This window comes from Adiantum capillus-veneris, chromosome 23 (genome assembly GCF_014529385.1).
Source record: "Adiantum capillus-veneris isolate H3 chromosome 23, ASM1452938v2, whole genome shotgun sequence".
Classification (NCBI taxonomy): Eukaryota; Viridiplantae; Streptophyta; class Polypodiopsida; order Polypodiales; family Pteridaceae; genus Adiantum; species Adiantum capillus-veneris.
Genome location: NC_140953.1, coordinates 144,622,531 through 144,642,438, shown reverse-complemented (window position 1 = coordinate 144,642,438; position 19,908 = coordinate 144,622,531). Strand labels below are relative to the sequence as shown.

Genomic DNA, 19,908 nt, shown 5'->3' with positions numbered 1-19,908 from the left:
CATGTGAGGTCATACTTGTGATGGCCTTGTACAGGTTTTGTACGGTTTTCTTTTCTCTCTCACGGACACATTGGCCTTTACATCGGGGTAAAGCCCCATGTGGCCAGTTAGGCCAGGTGCCCGTCCACTATACTTATTCATTATGTACATAATAGAATAAACGGGCTCACATGTAGAGAGTGAGTTTTAGCTCCTGCAAACACAAGGTCTCCTCTTCTTCTCTCTTTTCCATTGTTGTGCACACACACACGCTCTCGCACGCGCACCTCAACTAAATTCTTGTGTCCTTGAACATGGACTATCTAGAAATGAAATTGTGACAGGATGTTAGCCCACCTCATCTGCTTTTCCGAAAGCCGCTTATGCGACAAGAAGTAGCGTAAACCCTGATGGTCTATAAAGACGGTAAAATCAGCTCTGAGTAGAAAGTGTCGCCACTGTGTAAGAGCATGGATAACTGTCAACAGCTCTTTCTTGTAAATCTGTGCAACCATTTCAGGACGTAAAAACATCCTGCTCTCATAAGCAATGAGACATTGAGATGGCCTTCTTGCATCAAGACTGCTCCCAGACTGCGACTACAAGCATCACAGTAAACTTCAAATGGTTTTTGCAAGTTTGGCAAGGCCAAAACTGGTCCACTAGTCAACTTTTTTAAGAGAGTCTAAAAGGTTGTAATCTTTGTCGGTCCCCAAGTGTAAGGAACTCCTTTCTGAGTGAGTATATACAAAGGAGAAGCCATCTTTACAAATTTTTGTATGAACCGCTGATAATAAGAGCACAAGCCTAGAAAGCTTCGAACTTCATGAATATTCTTCAAATTAGGCCAATCACGAATAGTCTCAATTTTGGCCGGGTCCATCTTTACCCATTCTGTTGAGACGATGTGTCCCTATTACAAAGTGATGACGTGGCATGACCATATGGTAGAGAAATTGCCAAGTGGACAAGAGAAACTGAATGGATTAACTTGAAGAACTTATGAAGCACCGACCGACCGAAATCCTAAAAGATAGAAGCTTGAACCCTAAAAGGGATTTCCGTAAAATGCGCTGACATACTAACGTGGTAGATCGTACAAATGTTGACGTGGCAGGGCTGTACATAATTTCCACGATTTGCGCTGCAGTTGCCACGTGGCAGGCTGTACGGATTTTTGCAAATTACGCTGGCTGCTTTTGGGAATCTCTAGCGCTAGCTTTTGGGGACCAGAGCTTTTGGGTGAAAGTGCTTTTGGATTGATTGCTTTTGGGCATTCCATGTACTGTTTACAAGAGCTCTTGGGGCCTCACTCAACAGAGCATCTGGAGGCAGAGTGTGAAAGCAGAGATCCCTCGGGAGTTGTACTTTGCAATGATTAATGATAAAGAAATACCCAAAGGGGCGCCAGACTTTGGGGCCAATAGCTCTGGGCACAGAATTACGCCACGTCGTGTCGACTCTCTCTCTCTCTCTCTCTCTCTATCGATTGATGTTCAGTGATTTTGAAGTTTCTGTTGCTATTGATTTCTTGCTTGGAGTGCCCAAGCCTGTTACAGTGGTATCAGAGCTCAGAAAGTGTTTTCTTCTATGGAGGATCCAATCCCTTTTGCAGCACACATAGGCTTTTTTGTGAAAGAATCTTCGTGCCTCAACCCCGGACTTATTAGCCACTTCCACCCTTACTTCATCGCGCATCGGCGCGCTCCCGTCTTCATCGCTCTGTCTTACAGGGTATAATCTATAAAGAACCCCAGATTACACATGGGTTTTTGCGGAGAATCTGACATAGATAACACCTCTCGATAGCAAGGCAAAGACATGTTGAAATCCGGCGCGGGAATTGAAGAAAAGAATGAAGATTTGGACAAATTCTTGGCGGAAAAGTTTGTTAGAGCGGAGTACAAACGTTAAGTGTAGGTTGATACATGTGTGAAAAGATTGATAAAGTGAGATTGACGAAATACCTGAAGAATTACCCAATTGATGAGATTTACTTAAGATGGCCAGTTGAAAGGATAAAGTGCAAGGCAAATGGTGTCGATGAAGATGAAGATACAAGGTCGAGGTTCTGGGAGACAAGCGAGGAAGATAGAGCGGATGAGTCCACATCCTATGGCGAGGAGACAGATTCAGACGAGCCTGTGTTGGTAAAAGTAAAGCTGCCTTTTTATGTGTATAATGATATGGTGATGGTGATAGCCAATGTTCAAGAAGAGCAGGTTGAAGTGCCAAAGCAAATGAAAGAGGATGTGCTGTCAATGAGGGCATGCAGTGCTCTATTAATGGCCATGCTGATGAAGGTAGTAGTGGAAATTGTTGTGGCGGTGCAATCGGTTCGAAGCTTTGCAAAGAAAGGCAAGGCCGAATTTATGGATAGCCAAGCGGGCCTACAAAATCGACAAGAGGGTGATAATGAAGTGGAAGCCGAAGGATGTGGGCAATTTTCTGATGCGCATGATGTGATGGATGCTGACCAAAGGGAGGAGCAATTGGAGGTGCCTATGGATTGTATTGATGATGCTATGGATGTAGGATTTTTGGGTCAGGTATCCCTTGAAAGTGAAGTTGAGGATGCCATGGATGAAGGTGTGCAGGTGCTGCTTGTGGATAGAGCTTTGACCAGGATACAGGTGATGCGAGGGTTAGCCCCTCTACAGGTGGAGATTTCTTTGGATGAGCAGTCCGCTATGGATATGCTAGCAGATGCCGATGTGGAGGAGTGCCTGGATCAACCGTAGTTCTATCTGGACAAGGTGGAACCATACATGTTGTACGGTACGTGGAAGTACGTACTGTACGTAGTTCCGTATGGGTAAATTTTTTATATACTGAAAAATATGCGGCATTGGTAAAAAAGAATAGAAACCACAAAAATAACTGTCAGTTTCAGAGACAAAGCTACAGAATTTGTCAATTTGATGTTTTACAACTTTGATTATGTCTAAATTCTATATACAACAGCTAGAGACTCAAGAATCGCATACCTGACGTGTGATATGCACCTGCGGGCACTGAAGTTTGAACTTGTACGGTGTACCTGTTTACCTAGTAGACTCATCACTTATAGATTGCTATCATGAGTCATGACATCAAAAGAGCAAGACAATTATGAGTTAAGACAACTGGACAGTCACAAGACAATGAACATTTAACAAACAGAGTCCATACTAATGTGAATGTCACAACTAACAACAGCTGTCAGGACTCGGCTACAAGTCACAAATCACAAATGTGGAGTCAATAGTCAAGATAGATCCTAAAAGAGCATACATCAAATGAAAATAACTAGTTGGCTGCTGCCAACTAAAATGTCTAGCAAATGGTGACCTCAAAACTCATCATTAGAGGCAGAGGATGAGGAAACTGAAGAAGGCATGTCTCCATCAGTCAAGACATTGCCCTCCTCATCATACTCTGGCTCTACCATTGCAAGGCAAGGTGCCTGCAAGTATGGATCAAAATCCTCCTCCTCCTCCCGAGTGTGAATGAGAGGAACTGCCTCATTCGCACGTCGCTGAGGTGTACGAATAGGCAATTTCCCCTTGCGAATCATCTGCCGCCGGGCAATCCCTGGATCTGCAGCTCTCTCACAGAGTGGAATATTGTAAGCACGTGCGCGTGATCTAGTCACACGCCTATCCACACTCTCCAACTCCCTGTGGAGCGTGCGAAGAATATCCTCCTGCTCGTTCCGAATCTGCTGATCCAACATCTCTGTAGTCGGATCATCCATCAGCTTCACTTTTGCAGGGTCAGCCTATTCAACATTCAAACTTCAAAGTATAAACAACTGTGACCACTGACTTGTATACAACATTATGCATACTAATACTACATTGAGCAATGAGAACAAATCTCAACAATCCTGCTTGAGTGTCCCCAAAGCATGGTAGGAACGTACAAGCCTCATGTTGGCCCTACAATATACTAGCTTCTCGAGCTGTGAAGTACTAAACCGATTGCGGATTTTCGTATGAATCAAGGAGTAGGCACTCCAATTGCGCTCACAAGCGCCTGCTGAGCAATCCTACAATGACAAGTGCAATGGTAGCATCAATACCATGAAACTTGAAGTCAGTCAACAGTGACCTGTGTGTGTCAAAATCATACCTGTGAGAGCAAGCGTAAAGCAATAGTAGTGAGACGTGAAAGGCCCTGTCTACCATAGTTTTGCCACCATGTGAGAGGAAGCTTGGTGGCCTGTGGACGTAGCGCCACTGCTCGTGTGAATGACGGCCCCAAGTTATTCATGAAACTGCTCATCTCCTCATCTATCAGCAACTGCTCCTCAATGCTAAACATGTGGTTGATGTACTCGTCCTTCAGGGCCAAGAGACTACTCTCATGAAACAACTCTGGGGTCTTGTAGAAAGGATAGAGTATTGCAGCCATCCCATGAATGGGACGACTCATAAACTCCCATCGACTCTCTACAAGAGCTAGGACATCATCTCGACTGCAAAAAACCCAAGCAAACATGTGTTAGGACTTAGGAAATTACAAGTAGAGATTATGGGTATAATGTATTTAAGTTTAAGCTCATTGACAAGGATTGGCAAGCCATGATATGCCCCTTCATTTGCATGAAGAGGTAATAAACCAAACCCAATGTGGATCCCTCCATGTCGGTGACCCGCAGCAACACGTAGATGGGCTGCAACACCACTGTCAAACTCTGCACTTCAGTCCACAATGCATCATCTAGCACCCGTCTTTGAATGGCTTTGCATTTCTCATTTTGTGAGTCATGCATCTCTCTCCACTTTGGGTCCACAACAGTTTGGAGAAGTGGATCCCTCAGCTTCAAGAGTCTCTGCAAAACTATGTACATGTATGCAAATCTGGTCTTGGATGGCCGCACCATGTCAAGAGCATTGTTGTTGCGAAATATGGCTAAAGCCTGATGCTTCTTTCGGAAAAATGTAGTAATCCGAGTAGCATCAGTCACTGTGGGCTGCACCCAAGGTAGTTTCCGTATATCCTCCATGAGCAAATCTAGACAATGGGTTGCACAAGGAGTCCAAACAATACCTGGAAACTCAACCGACACCATTTTCCCCATTGCTACACAGTTGGATGCATTGTTTGTAACCACCTGTACCACATTATCTTTACCCACATCCTCAATGGCTTTCTTGATATGCTTGTAAATGAACTCTGCAGTAATCTTCTCTCCTGCTTTCCCTGCATCCACAGCGCGTAAGAAATAGGTACCACGGCAGGAGGAGACAAGAATGTTGATGATATGGTGCCTGCGTATGTCACTCCAGCCATCGGAAATAATAGTGCAACCAAACTGCTGCCAACCTGCCTTTACTGGGACGAATGCCTTGTCTATCAAGGCTTTCTACTTGTCAAGCATAGTGGTGCGCATCTTCTTGTACTCAAGTCCTGACCAAGAATCTGTCGCACCAACCTGTGCAATGGCTCTAACCATCCTCTTCCACTCATCAGTTCTCAAGACATTGAAGCTAATGTTGCACTCGATTAGAGTGCGAGCAATCTCCATCTCAGCCACTCTGTGCCGCTCCTTTACCCAAGATTGGGAATTCACCCGTGAAGGCAAAGTAGTCTGTCTCGACGCATGCACATCATTGTCCTCTTCATCCTCGTCTACTTCGATGATCCGTGCTCTCTTTCTACTACCAGATGGCTGTCCCATAGGTGTGGACTGAGACTCAAATATGTCATCTCCCTGTACACCAAACTCTCCAAGAAGAGCATTTTGCAGCGCATCCTGTGTCTGCTGAGTCCCTTTAACAGAATCTGTTGCCAACTCTCCTGGAAAGTTATCAGCAATTAGCTTATCTTTCACAGCTTTGGGTACTTTCTTGCACGCACTACAATTGTTTGTGCATTGACTCTCTGTCAAATGCCTCACAACATGTGTGATTGTACTTGTGAGCGAGAAACCACAATACTTGCATGACCATTTGCGACAACCGGAACCCTTTTGAGTTGGAGTGTTGACAATACGGATGACATTTGTGTGTTCCTTCCAATAGGGATTGGTCGGCTTCGGCATTCTTGCTCCTGTTGCAAGATTCAAGAGTACTGAGCAAAAATCACGCGAACAAAAAGAGTGTGTGAGAGAGAGAGAGACGGAGGGAAACGCGAGAGGGAAGCTCAGACGAGCGTGGGGTAGAGAGCAACACACCAGAGAGGGAAAGAGGCACTTACCTTCCTTGTGTAAGCCTGTGCAGAGCTTTTTCTTACTCTCTGTAAACAGGTTCTCTGTACTCTGGTTCTTAAAAATTAGGCGTTTTGGGATTCAGGCCTAAGGTAGGCAAATTTAGGGCATGCATGAACGTCTGGCCCTCAAACGAATGCAAACGGGTAGACAAATCCTCAAAAATAAAAAATAAAAATGACGTGCGTACTGAACGTTCCGTACGTACAGTGTATGTTGTGTACGATACGTACGTACGGTACAGAAGTGTCGAAGGAGCAGATCCAGATGACTCGTCAAACAGAGCTACAGAGTGCAAGATATTTGAGTTTGAAGCTGGAGTGTATTGCAGATTTGAGACGGACATGGCAGGTGATGCCAGGTGTTCAAGACTGATTTCAACATATGGATGTGAAGAGCTCATAATGTGGAGCATGTTGGTCTTTTCAGATTGTCATTTGGAGTCCGAACGGACAAGATACTAAAGGTTGAAGGCGGTGACAGTTGCCAGCGCAGCTATGCCAGGTGATTTTTTTGCGGTTTTGATCGCCTTGATTGGCAGGCCCGGCGAAGTTGAAAAGGGGCCAAGATGGTGGAGATCGAGGCTGGCAGTATGAGATTTCAGATGCACTTTGCGGTTTGGCACTTGGTTCACTATGCAGGAAATGACAGTTGATGAAAAAAAGGAGGAAAAATGGTTTCTAATTAAGTTTCTTTTGGGAAGCCTTGGAGGCCTTTGGGGCTCAATCAACGAGGAAGTGCCACGTGGCGGGTAGAAAACCCATAAGCCATGGCAAACCCAAGGGGGGAGGGGTATATATGTTGCGCGATGGAGTTGGCATCTTCAATGAGTGAGGGATTTGGAGCTTGTAAGCTTGTAGCTATGGCGCTTGTGCCTGCAGGCGCTGTGGGCGCTGCCAGTGGTGGCGCAGCCGCTCTTGGTGATGGTTTTGGCGAATGGCGGCAATCGAAGGCGGCAAACGGTAGTGGTTAAGTGCCCGTGGACGGCAATGACATGCTGACGTGGCACCTGTTGCGAGGGCTTGTTCACGTGCCTCCAGGCCAAACCTTTTGTGAGAGACAACTTATGGAACACCAACGGCCCGAGTTAGAGGAGGGTGCACGCGGTAACTTGAAGCTCAAGGTGCCGGAAATAGCAGGCGTGGGCTCACATGCAAGGAAAGGGCCAAGAATAGCTAGGTTCGACTACTAATAGAGGGGCATGCCCATGCCCATAAGGGGGCCGAGTTTTTGTTGTTGAGGGGGGCGAGGAGGAGTTGTTCTCGGGAGCTGTTTTTAGCGAAGGGGGAGCTCAACGAGGAGCTTGCAGGGTCGGTTCTTTTGGGAGTTCTCGAAGGAGGAGTGCTTGGACTGCTTGGCGCCAACGAAGACACCAACAAGAGGGTCTTTCTTGGCGCGCTCTTAGCGAGGAGAGCCACATGACTGCGAATTCAGCGATCTATCCTTTGCAAAACTGTGTAATGCATCCAACTGTCACTGCATACCCTCTGGTGAGTCAGAGATCAACACAATATCAGGGACTACTTGGGATGGCCCACCACAAATTACCTTGTTACACCCTCATTGGGGCATCCTTCTTTGATGGAGTCATCCAGCTTGGCCGCTCATGACACCCGAGGATATGAGGATCTTAACATCGTAGACGAGGTCTACATCGGAGGCTACAAAGCATCATTGAGCGACATCAAACACGCCCCCCAAAGAGCGACTGTGGAGGACATTGAGGCCATATTGCAGAGACCCATGAGAGAGTTCATGGGATGATCACCATTGTATACTTCTCCATTGTATACCTCATTAGCCCCTTTTGTGATTGTACCCCTCCCCACAGTTTTGAGATGATGTATCATGTGATGCTGATGATGAGGATGTAAGGTCCTACCCTCTCTAGGTACCCTCCTTTATTTGTATTTTGTGCCTTAGACATTGTAGTAGAGTCACACATGGATGTAACCTTTTGGTTTCAGTTCATTTCGACCTCTAAGACGTTAATATAACATTTTATTTCATTTTCTTGGCGGATTTTCTCTCTCTAAATTATGCTTAATTATTTTTGCTCTAGAATATGCTCAATTATTTTCTTTCTCTAGAATATGCTCAATTATTTATCTCTACAAATTCTGCCAGATTTTCGGCCTTCGAAACGTAGCTGGTGTTTTCTCTCTGGTAGTTGAAAACTGTGCTTCCTTCTTGCTTTTCGTGTCGAAAAGCACTTGCGCTTGCTTTTTTTCCAAAAAGCACTTGGTTTTTCTATTCTCCAAAAAGCACTTATCTGTTTCTTTTTCTTGAAAAGCACTTGCTTTTGTGCTTTTGGTTTAGGATCTCTTGTTGCCTTCAAAACATGCATGTGTGTGTGTGATTTACCCAAAAAAAAGGTGTGTGTAGGAATTGTAAGGCTTTTGGGAAGTTGCTTTTTGTTCGAGCTTGTGGAAGAGAATATATAAGGTTTTTTGGTGGAGTCACTTGACACACAAAATCACAGGTGCAGAGCATGGAAGACATAGGACTCGGACTAAGATCGAGTTCGAGCTTTGTACAAACTTTAAACACATATCCAAGCGGGGGTGTTGGAGAGTGGTAGTTTAGGTCTCTCGTGCAGGAGCATCCCTCTTCACCATCTTCTTCTCTCTCCCTGCACTCTTTTGCTGTCAGTTTAGTTTATGCCACATTTTGTACTACTAATTATTTAACGGGTACAGTTTTTTGTAGCATAGTGTTGATGTATCCAATCAATAGTCCAAATTGGCTGCATCTAGCATGTGCAGTGTCTTTGTGGCACAAAACGCTAGTGTGCACGTGACAATGACAAGTAATACAATCAACTCTCTCACATTAAACAGATAGCTCCTGACTCACCTTGTGTCCGTAGCAAGTATCATGTATGTAGATAGATGAGATTTGGTTCTTCTCATTGTCTTTGCCATGGGATCTCCAGTAATGTCTTGTTTTTAGCCAATGTCATTTTATGATTTGGTAACATTAGGAGGAACAATTGGATATCAAACACTGTGATCTGCTGAGAGGAACCATGTCTATTTCCATTAGATTGTCATCCTATTCAAAATGAAGTTAATTTCATGCAGTCAATGTACCTACCGCTTACGATCGAGTAGGGTTGAAAGCCTATCAAAGTCTTTTGAGCTTCAAGATCAAAGCTGACCACCATAGAAAAGGTTTCCCTGAAGGAGGAAAGATGCTTCACATATTTTAGGCAGTGTAAACTCACCTCGAGAGACAGCTCCATTAAAGCCACCTTGGTCCTTCTTCTTTGTACCATGGAAAACATCAAACTGGACACTTGACACTCTCTATTGCATAGCACCAATAGGGATGATCACAAGGATGAATTTAGAGAAATTCCTCAAGCCAGGTCAAGCCTTGCCCCAAGGGATAGAAAGCCAAGATAGACTAGACAGAGTTGATACCCAAGTCTCCCTCATTGGTGCCCCCATGGATCAAAACAGCAATTGGTTATGAATTGCAGCAGAAATTCACCTCCACACTCACACACTAAGCTGAAAGGCTTTTGTGAACAGCACGAGATGAAGGGAAATCAGATAAAAGAATGAGAGCTGGTTGCGTTGCCTATGTCATAGGAGAGATCAAAGGTTTAAATGAATTAAGCCCTCATTAAACCTATAGTTCAAGTGGTCAATCAATCTGAAACAAGTCGGTGGTGCACACATTAGTCTATTTACGATGTCAATTGTTTGTTGACTAATTTTTTGCTATTTTGGGGTTTTCTTGGCAGGCTATGGAGGCTTTGGCTGCACCAGTTGCAAAACTTGCACTAGATGAACTAGGTACTAATGTGACAGTGAAGCGCCCTGCTCCTCGTGCTGGAGGCTGCAGAATAGAAGGTTTTGTGAAAGTTAAGAAGGTCAGTGTTTATCTGTTGAAGTCCTATGTGCTTGTAATGGTATTTTAGAAGTTTGTTGTGGTGGTTAGCCTACCCTTTCAATCACAAAAAACCGGAAGGCAAATTAACAAGATAACACTGAGGCCCTTGGAATTGTCAATACTTCTGAACCATAGGAGAAGAACCACCAGTGGTGTAGGTTTACAAAGGATTAGGGCTACAACCAATAGGGCCAACAATATAATGAAAAGTGGAGAATGTTGTGCAGTGGAGCTACTATGAAATGTGACAACCAAATTGGAGCTCAAGAAACCAAACCGATGTAGCAAAGTCCAAAACATCAGCCTCTTGCTTTTTTGGGACCCAAGGTCAGATCTACTAGCACCAGCAACCTCTTAAGCGAACCTTCAATAATTTGCATAAAATCTTGAAACATTCAAATAGAACCGTCGAAAGAGTTGAAGAAGACATGAGAGAGGAGGACCACCCCTGGCATTGATCAACAGGGCTATGGTGTCAATCCCCAATTTCATAGGTAAGTAGACCAATGGTAGGACAAAGTCTATTCTCCCAACTGGCATGATAAACTGCCGCAAATAAAGGAAATTCGTAGGTAGGCACAAGCCACCCAGGCAACAGCACACACATAAAGAAATGAAAAATGCAAGAACCGTGTGTGGACAAAGACATGCAGTTCAATGAAAAAGCATGCAGAGCATAGCGAAACGAGTGCAGACAATAGTAGTCAGCACATGGGAGCCAGAAGGGGGGGGGGGGGGGGGGGGGGGGGAGACCAGGTCATAAAAGCCTGCAGCATGGGTGGTAGGATGAAGAGGCAAAAAGACCTGCTTGCATGTATCACAATTTGTGGCAAGGCTGGATAGCAGCGAGGACGTGTGTCACAAGTGAGCTGACGTGGCCTATGGGGCTCCACATGTAGCGGGCACTCACATCTCTGCAGACCACCTGGGTGATGGGATGTATCTCCTCCCTAAATAATACTGCTGCGACTCCTGATCCTTTGCTTCTATGCTCATTACGAGCCACCTGTCTACATGTGCTCTCCCATCTGAATCCAGTCACCCTCGGGAGTGTGCTCTTTGGGCTTAGTGTAGGTCCCTTTTTGAAGAAGTCCTCTCTCTCTTCCATGGTAGTGAAATGAATGATTAGAGCATGTTCCTTGGAGGTTCCCTCATCACCTCCTCCTTTCTTGCCCACTCTCCATACTCCTGTGTGTTTTGGTTCCTTGATTCCCATACATGCATTGAGTTTTTTCACTTCCTCTTCCACATTGTTGGTGTCCTTGACACCATTGACTCCTACCGTAGTACTTGTGCCTTCCTACTTTACTCTTCCTCAATTGTCATGTTGATGATAGAGGTGAGAGTGGGGGTTTCATGTTTACCTTTTTTGGCCACTTGGATCCATTGGTCCGCTTACTTGCTTCTTGGCGCGGGTGAGCACCTCTACCCATGAAGAAATCTCCTGTGCTGTCTTCTCCTCCTCCGCTTAAATGGTGAGCACTTGCGCCTAAATGGTATTCAGCTCTTCTGCAAGGATGGCTGAATTTCGCCTTCTTCAAGCTTGGTCCGGGAGCACATGTCCTCAAACTCTTCCTTCCTCTACAGCCGTCTCCACCTCAGCCCTCATCATCCTAGCATGCTTTGCCATCTTCTTGCTTGAATTCACGGGAGTGTTGGATCGAAGTGACCTCCCTCTCTCATACGTCACAAGCGTAACAAGAGAATTGATTAGAGGATTGGCCCTGTGCTTGAGAAGTTAGCCTCCTGAGAGAAGCTTGCCCCTCCCTTGAGCAGCTGGCCCCCTTCTTGAGGGTGCCCCTTTGCTTGAAGTTGCTTCCCTAAGTTTCCAAGGAAAAAAAAAACAAAACCCTTTGGTCACAATTTAATAAAATCGTATGCTGGTCACGATTGCCACTCGGTCGAGGAGGGGGGGGGGGGGGGGGGGGGGGGAAGAGAGAGGCTCCCTGAACGCAATGGATTAATCTTCCACTCTGAAGAATGGCTCCCCACCTTAAGCAACCACCGTAATTTTAACTACGATGGTCGCTTCAGGTTTAGAGGACCGCAGGTGCTCTACTTGGCCGCCTTCACCAGATATCTGCTCCCTCCTATGTCATCTGTGCTGCTTGTGATGATTTCTTTTCTTTTGTTTTGTTTGTTGTGCTTACGCAGGTATTTCCCTTTGTTTCTCATGGTTTTTGTTTGTTTAGCTCGCTTGCTTGTATGCACCTTATTTCTTTTTGTGTGATGCTTGTGCTTGTGGATCTGCATGTGCTTGGGGTGAGTGGTTCTACATGAATGCTTGTGGTTGAGGTTTGTGTGCATCTATGTTTGCCTGCTTGCTCTTTTTTGTTTTCTCTCCTGTTTGATGGTGATTTAGGTTTGGAATTGGTTTGGTGGTTGTGGGCTGGTGGGTGTGTTGGGCAACTCCTACATTGGCAGGATCACCAGCATCATGAAGACTTCTCTCTCCCGGATCCTTGGTGCAGAGTCTTCTTGCGGCGGTGATGTCTCGTGTTGGGATGCGCTGTTGTATACGACCTTGGAGATTTGGAGTTGGCTATCGGAGATTCTTTGGTGGAGTTTTTGGCCTCCTCTCGACGTCAGGGTGGTCTGTTTCTACTTCAGCTCTCTGCTACTTTCTTCCCTCACTCCCTTGCTCCTAGCTTTTTTTCTATCACCCATCTTTTGTAACTTTTCCATCACTGGTAGTTTTGCACCTATGGTTTATAATCATTGAATACCTCAGGGGGTTTTTCACTATCAGATTGTTATGTGTGTATGCTTGCGAAGTTGTAATTTTGATTATGTAATACAAAAGGGTACCAAGACTCACTTTTTTGCGGGGGTAGAGAGAGAGAGAGAGAGAGAGAGAGAGAGAGAGAGAGAGAGAGAGAGAGAGAGAGAGAGAGAGAGAGAGAGAGAGAGATTTTTCTGCCAGAGTGAGAGAGACCCTCGAAGTACACACGTTATGACGGCTCCGCCGATCTTGGGTGTCCCTCAAGGCGCCCCATTATCTTCTCCATGTCAGATTGTTTTCTGCGTTCGGGTGAAGACACAACTGCTCATTGATTGCACCTTGGTTGGACGCATGATACGACCTACCCTCTCTCGTGTAGCTCTGCGTGATTGGTGCCAATCTGCTATGAATACCTTGCTGGGTAGGGTTGTTCCATTGTGGAGTTACCTTACTGGACATATCTATTTTCATTTTCGAGCTCTCGGATTGTGTAGCAGCTGTAAGTCTCTTATCTCAAGCTCCCATTGTCTCAGACACTAGAGGTCTCTTCATGACTTTGTGGTACCTGCACTTTACAGTTGAGGACTTTGAGAGTCGTCAAGTGTTCCCCAGATACCCTCTCACTATAGCATTTCCACGTCTTCCATAAGAACTTACTGATGAGTGGGTATCCGTTGAATACAAATTCTTTGGGCATCAAGTTTTGGGTGAGTTGCAATACTGACGGAAGCGGCATAAGGTCACCGGGAAAGTGCATCTGCTACTTTGCCTTTAATTGAGTTGATCTAAAAGTAAAAGAGCGATAAGAAATTTGCCCATCTCATTTGCTTCTCGGAGCTTTTGGTTTGATTAAAAAAAAATGGAGGCTTTGATGGTCTGTTTCCACAACATATGCTTCTCCAATGAGGTAATGCTTCCAAGATACTAGTGCATGGAGAACAACAAGTAATTCTTTTTCGTAGACATTACCAACTTGTTCCTTAGGGGGAGGCGGCGACTCTTTTAGGCAACAACATGTCCGTCCTGTTCAAGCACTGCTCCCAAACTAGTCCACAAGTGTCGCATTTTACCACAAAAGATTTCTGTGAATCTGGAAGAACCAATACAGGGTCAGTGGAGAGTTTGTCCTTCAATGTGTCAATAGCTCCGTAATTTCCGTAGGAGTCCATGTGAAGATAGCTCCTTTCTTGGTGAAGTCATGAAGCGGAGCGGCAATAGATGCAAAGTGTGCAATTAATCGTCGATATGCAATTAATCATCGATAATAAGAGGCAAGGCCCAAGAAACTGCGAACCTCATGAACGAAGTGGAGGTGGGGCCATTCACGTATTGCCTTTACGTTCTTAGGATCCATTGAAACTCCTTCTGCTGATATATGTGTCCGAGGCAAACTTGACCTTTTGGCATACTAAACAACTACAAACAAACTCGTCCACTTCTTTTTTGAGCCTTGGCTAACAGAAGAACCGCTCCACACCTTTCAAGGTGGTTTCTATGCCGCGATGGCCCAAAAAAGATGGAGAGTGGCACTCTGTCAAAACCTTATTCCGCAATGCTCGTGTAACACACAGTATATTTCTCCGCATCAAATAGCCTTCTTTGAGGGAATATCCTGCAACTACTTCCCCACTATGCAATCGGTCAAAGATGTTCGCAAAATCTAGATCTGTGGCATACTGATCTACCATATCCTCGAAGCTTTGGTGATGAATCACAAAACTAGTCAAAATCAGTGGCTTGGGAGACATTGCGTCTGCCACTACATTTTTTGGTCCCTGAACATGGACAATCTGAAAATGAAATCGTGACAAAATGTTTGCCTTCCGGATCTGCTTGTCCAAAAGCTCTTTTAGAGACAAGAAGTATCGCAAACTTTGATGATCAGTGAATACTATAATATCGGCTTCGAGTAAAAAATGTCGCCGCTAAGTAAGAGCATGGATGACTGCCAAAAGCTCTTTCTCATAAATCTGTGTAACCGGTTCTGGTCGTGAAAACATTTTGCTCTCGTAAGCTATAACATGGCCCTCCTGCATTAAGACCGTTACAAGACTCCGACCACAGGCATCATAGTAAACCTCAAATGGTTTTTGCAAGTTTGGCAAAACCAACACAGAATCAATTGCCAACTTTTCTTTGAGAGTCTTGAATGTTGTAATGAAAAACTCGCTCTTCTTCCCAATAACTACCAACCCATGTTGCCGTAGTGCTTGAAAAACCAGTAACAGATGGTGTCGGTGCTCTGCCTCCTCCTTGGAGAATACGAGGATGCCGTCGAAAAAGGTGCCGACCAATGACCTATACTCTCGAAAGATCCTGTCTATCATCCTATTGAACGTTGTAGGAGCATTTGTGAGAGCGAAAGGCATCACCAAATACTCGTACAATCCAAAGGACGTCCTGAACCCGGTCTTGTATGCATCTGAGAGAGAGAGAGAGAGAGAGAGAGAGAGAGAGAGAGAGAGAGAGAGAGAGAGAGAGAGAGAGAGAGAGAGAGAGAGAGAGAGAGAGAGAGAGAGATGAAATGAAATGTTATATTAAACGACTTCAAAAGGCCAAAATGACCTATGAGACCAAACTGATACAATCCTTGTGGATCTAAACCAATGTCTCGGTACAACAATAAAATAAAGTGAAGTGAAAGACTAAAACTTAAAGATTAAAATCGTCAGACTGAAAATCATCATCATCATCATCATCCATGCCTGAGGATGCTCGGCATCAGGCGCTGTCCGAGAAAGTATTGCATCGGTCGCTGGAGAGCTTCTTCAATGTCCGCCTTTGTAAATAGTCGTACAGGGCATTTCCCATGTCGTGCTAGAATAGTCATGATTCTTTGGTGGAGCCTCCGTCGATGTCGGGATCGCCCCTGTAGACGTGGGCGTCTAGCTCTCCCGAGCTTAGGGTGTCTATCCACCAATCGTCATAAAAACTAAAATCTAATTCTCCCAAATGATTTTCTCATGTTAAACTAATCATTTAATATGGGAAGGTACGAGGGGAGTAAAAGCTAGAATATTGGTAAGGCTGCCAGACCTGTCTCAGTAGGGATCCAAAGGGGGACAGTTTGCAAAAGAGCCATGTGCACCAATGGAGCTTAAAAGACCTAAGGTTCAGCTCCATTAAGACTTCCATAGACTAAAGTTCCTAAGTTTAATTAAATTGTCCAATGGCCAAAAGTGGGGAAAATTGGATGGTTATGGAAGACTAAAAGGTCTTCCCACATCCCTAGGAAGGAGGGGGCGAGCCCTAATGGTAGACGAAGAGAGAGAGACACACACTCCCAAGCTCTCCCCAAAGGGAAGAATGGACACATGGCAGGCTCCTAGGCCAGTTGCCCCCAATTTCCCCTTAAATCCTATTGGATGGCCCTAGAGGTGGACCAATGAGAATTAGGCTAGAGTAAAATTAGTCTAATCAATTGAAAAATTCTTGATAAAAGAACCAATAGATTTAAGCTCCCTTGAAGACTATTGGACAGTCTACCAAGGGGTCCAATGAGCATCCAGCAGCCCAATGGCTTTCTTGATTCCTATTGGCCAGAAGACTAAAAGGTCCAATGAGAGTTTAAATAAATTACTTAATTACCTTAAGCTCGCAGAAAAGGGGAAAGGGAGACACACGTCACAAGGCTATCAATTATGCTTCTAAATTGTTATTGGTTAAGGTCTGCACGAGCCAATGGTAAGCCAGCAAGACCTTTTGGGAAGAGGGGTCGACCAAGTAGAGAGAGAGTTGGCATTTTTACTCTAACTCACTTTGCTACACACACACACACACAACTCATGTGTTGAGCAAGAACTCCATCTCCTTCTCCAAGCATTGAGAAGTAGAGGCCTACACCAACAACTCTTGGGTATGGAATGCAAATCCAACCAAGGGCCAAGCTTCAATGGCATGCTCATCTTCTCTACCATGCTAATTACTAAGCTAAGCTATTCTATTAAGAGTGATTATGTGAGGAGAATACTTCTTTCTCGTAAGATACATCTTCTTCCTCTCAATCTTTCCTCATTCCCTGCTAGCTCTCACCATCTTTGAAGGTGTGTGAGGTCTTGGGACTGAGGCTAGGCCCACTAGGTGTGTTTTTCAAGCATAATTTGGTGCATGAAGTTTCCATCTTCATTGCACCAACGAGTTTTGTCAAGGAACACAAAGATTGTATTATACAAAAGTCTCCTTTGATGGGAGAAGCTATAATACAAAGCCTTTTTGGAGGGGGGAGCGGCTCCATGTAAATCCGGTCCTCAACTATTGTCAGTTGTTCTATCTCTCTCTCTTTTCAAGTATTGTCTATGCCAAACTAGCTAGGTGTAAATTTCCATGCTTTATCAAACTAAGTACTCTCTCTATGCTCATTAGGAACTTGTCCTATTGAAATGCTCACTATGTTATCATTTTCCGCTACACACAAGTTACTAGTGAATTAAAAGTGACATTGTGTCAGGTGCAGCGGAAGAGAATAAGGATTTTGCTCGGATCTAGTACTCCGCACACAAACACAAGTGACACTTTACTTCACTTGAAAGAACTGAACTGAACTAAAAGAAAGAGAGACGCCGAGAGAGAGAAAAGAGACGACACGGGGATGTCGGGTCCCAATCCTCAAGGGCCCCCTTGCTCTGTTGCCAGAGCAAGTACTTTCTTAAATCTTCCACGATGTTGCTACAATGACTAAATGCTGAGATGCTGATGCTAGGGTACTGACACTACTGATGTTGGGTCCTGGGTACTAAGGTACTGAAGGGGTACTGAGGTTCTGTGTCGAAGATGATGATGTCGACGACGGGTACTGCGGGTTTTATGTCGAAGACGGGGAGGTCGACGACGAGGTCTATGTCGAAGGTGATGAAGTCGACGGCGAGGTACTAAGGGTCTTTGTCGATGATGATGAAGTTGACGATGGTACTGTGTCGAAGACGGTTCTGTGTCGACGACGGTGATGTCGACGATGGAGTCTATGTCGAAGACGATGATGTGGACGACGGGTACTGCTGGTCTATGTCGACGACGACAACGACGATGGTGACTCTAACGATGACGACGATGGTGTCGTCGTCAAGTCCTAGGATTGCGATGACAATGACGAAGGTGGCCTCGTCAATATAGGGATCTGCGATGACGATGACAAAGGTGTCGTCGTCAAGATAGGGACTGCGATGACAATGACGATGTCGATGACGACGATGTTGTCGACGATGACGGCCTCAAGGCTGAAAACTTAAAATGCTGGGCTGTCTGCTGAAAACTGAAAACGCCAGGCTCATATGGGCCTTCTTCTTCTTGAGAAAACGCTAGGGCTCCTACTGAGGTGCTGCCTGACTACTGGGTGCCTGCCTCCTTATGTCCCTGCTTCTTCTGCTTCTACTGAGTGCCCAATGGGTTTCTTTTGTAGATCTTTAGCAATTTGCCCTACCTACTTTTCCAACAAAATTACAAAAAGAATTCTAAAAGTCACTTTTAATAAAATGACTTATAAGAGGTGGTTCGCGCGGTAAAATGCCTGCATATGATGTAATGACTGTTCTTGTGCAAGAGAGGGTATGCAAGTGTGACTGGCTTGGACGTGCACGTCCTGCTAGAGGCTCACAAAGGTGCTAGGCTCAATCCTAAGCTAAGACTCATGCTAGACTATGGCAGAAGCGTGTCCACGTGGCGCAAGTGAAGTGCGCATGTGACATCCCCCCCTGTTAAAAGTGAGGCATAGCTGTCGAACTTCTTTCCTGTACTTCTGACGCTGACTGATGAATGCTTCTGATGCCGTGGATGCACAAACCAGTGCAGATTCCTTCGAAACCAGGGTGTGATGTTACTGCGGGTGCTCTGGGTGCTGCGGGTACTGTTGGCGATGCAAACACCGTGTAAGGGTCACTGTCCAGCCTTACTACGATTGCCGAATATCAGCCTGGGCTCTATACCAGATAGTGCTGACTCTGCCTGCTGTAGCAAGAGCTGTTCCCCGAACACTGACTGTGGTGAAAACATTACCGATGCTGATCGACTCTGGTGTGGTTCCGGAGTCCTTTCCAAAGGTTCAATGACGACGGAAATGGATGCACGTTACATGCGAATGTGAATGCAGAAGAGGTTAGGGATCTTGTCTCCAACTCCTTCCATATCCGCATTCAAAGCTAGGAGATCTTGGTACTCAAGATCTGGGTTCTTGTGTATCCGATGTCGATCTTCTTTCAAAGACATGGCAATGAAGGTAAATCCATGGTCGAGACTCAAAGATTCTTCATGGAAAAAAATTTGGGAGAGGTTCCTTGGGTTCTTGGGCTCGATGGTTCTTCTTGGGTTCCTTGGGGTTCTTGGTTCTTGAGGTTGTTCTTTAGGTTCTTGATGGTTCTTCCCTTGAGTTTGTGAAGCCAAAGCACGCACAGAGCTCTGATACCAATGTCAGGTGCAGCGGAAGAGAATAAGGATTTTGCTCGGATCTAGTACTCCGCACACAAACACAAGGGACAATTTACTTCACTTGAAAGAACTGAATTGAATTGAAAGAAAGAGAGACGCCAAGAGAGAGAAAAGAGACGACACAGGGATGTCGGGTCCCAATCCTCAAGGGCCCCCTTGCTCTGTTGCCAGAGCAAATAATTTCTTAAATCTTCCACAATGCTGCTACAATGACTAAATCCTGGGATGCTGATACTAACGGGTACTGACACTACTGATGTTGGGTACTCGGTACTAAGGTACTGAAGGGGTACTGAGGTTCTATGTCGAAGACGATGATGTCGACGATGGGTACTGCGGGTTTTATGTCGAAGATGGGGAGGTCGACGACGAGGTCTATGTTGAAGGTGATGAAGTCGACGATGAGGTACTAAGGGTCTTTGTTGATGACGATGAAGTTGACGACGGTACTGTGTCGAAGATGGCGAAGTTGATGACGGTTCTGTGTCGAAGACGGTGATGTCGACGACGGAGTCTATGTCGAAGACGATGATGTCGACGACAGGTGCTGTTGGTTTATGTCGACGACGATGACGACGATGGTGACTTTGACGATGACGACGATGGTGCCGTTGTCAAGTCCCGGGACTGCGATGACGATGACGAAGGTGTCCTTGTCAAGATAGGGATCTGCGATGACGATGACAAAGGTGTCGTC

General features: G+C 45.3%; 1 protein-coding gene across 1 annotated transcript in view; it reads left to right on the top strand.

The window, feature by feature from the left end:
• The window catches only part of PDIL5-3 (PDI-like 5-3), an 86,550-nt gene that overhangs the window by 23,441 nt on the left and 43,201 nt on the right, over positions 1 to 19,908 (top strand). The window contains exon 11 of the mRNA XM_086497638.1: positions 9,924 to 10,052. Coding sequence (XP_086353764.1) covers positions 9,924 to 10,052 — 129 coding nt within the window. The remainder of the gene's footprint in view (positions 1 to 9,923; positions 10,053 to 19,908) is intronic.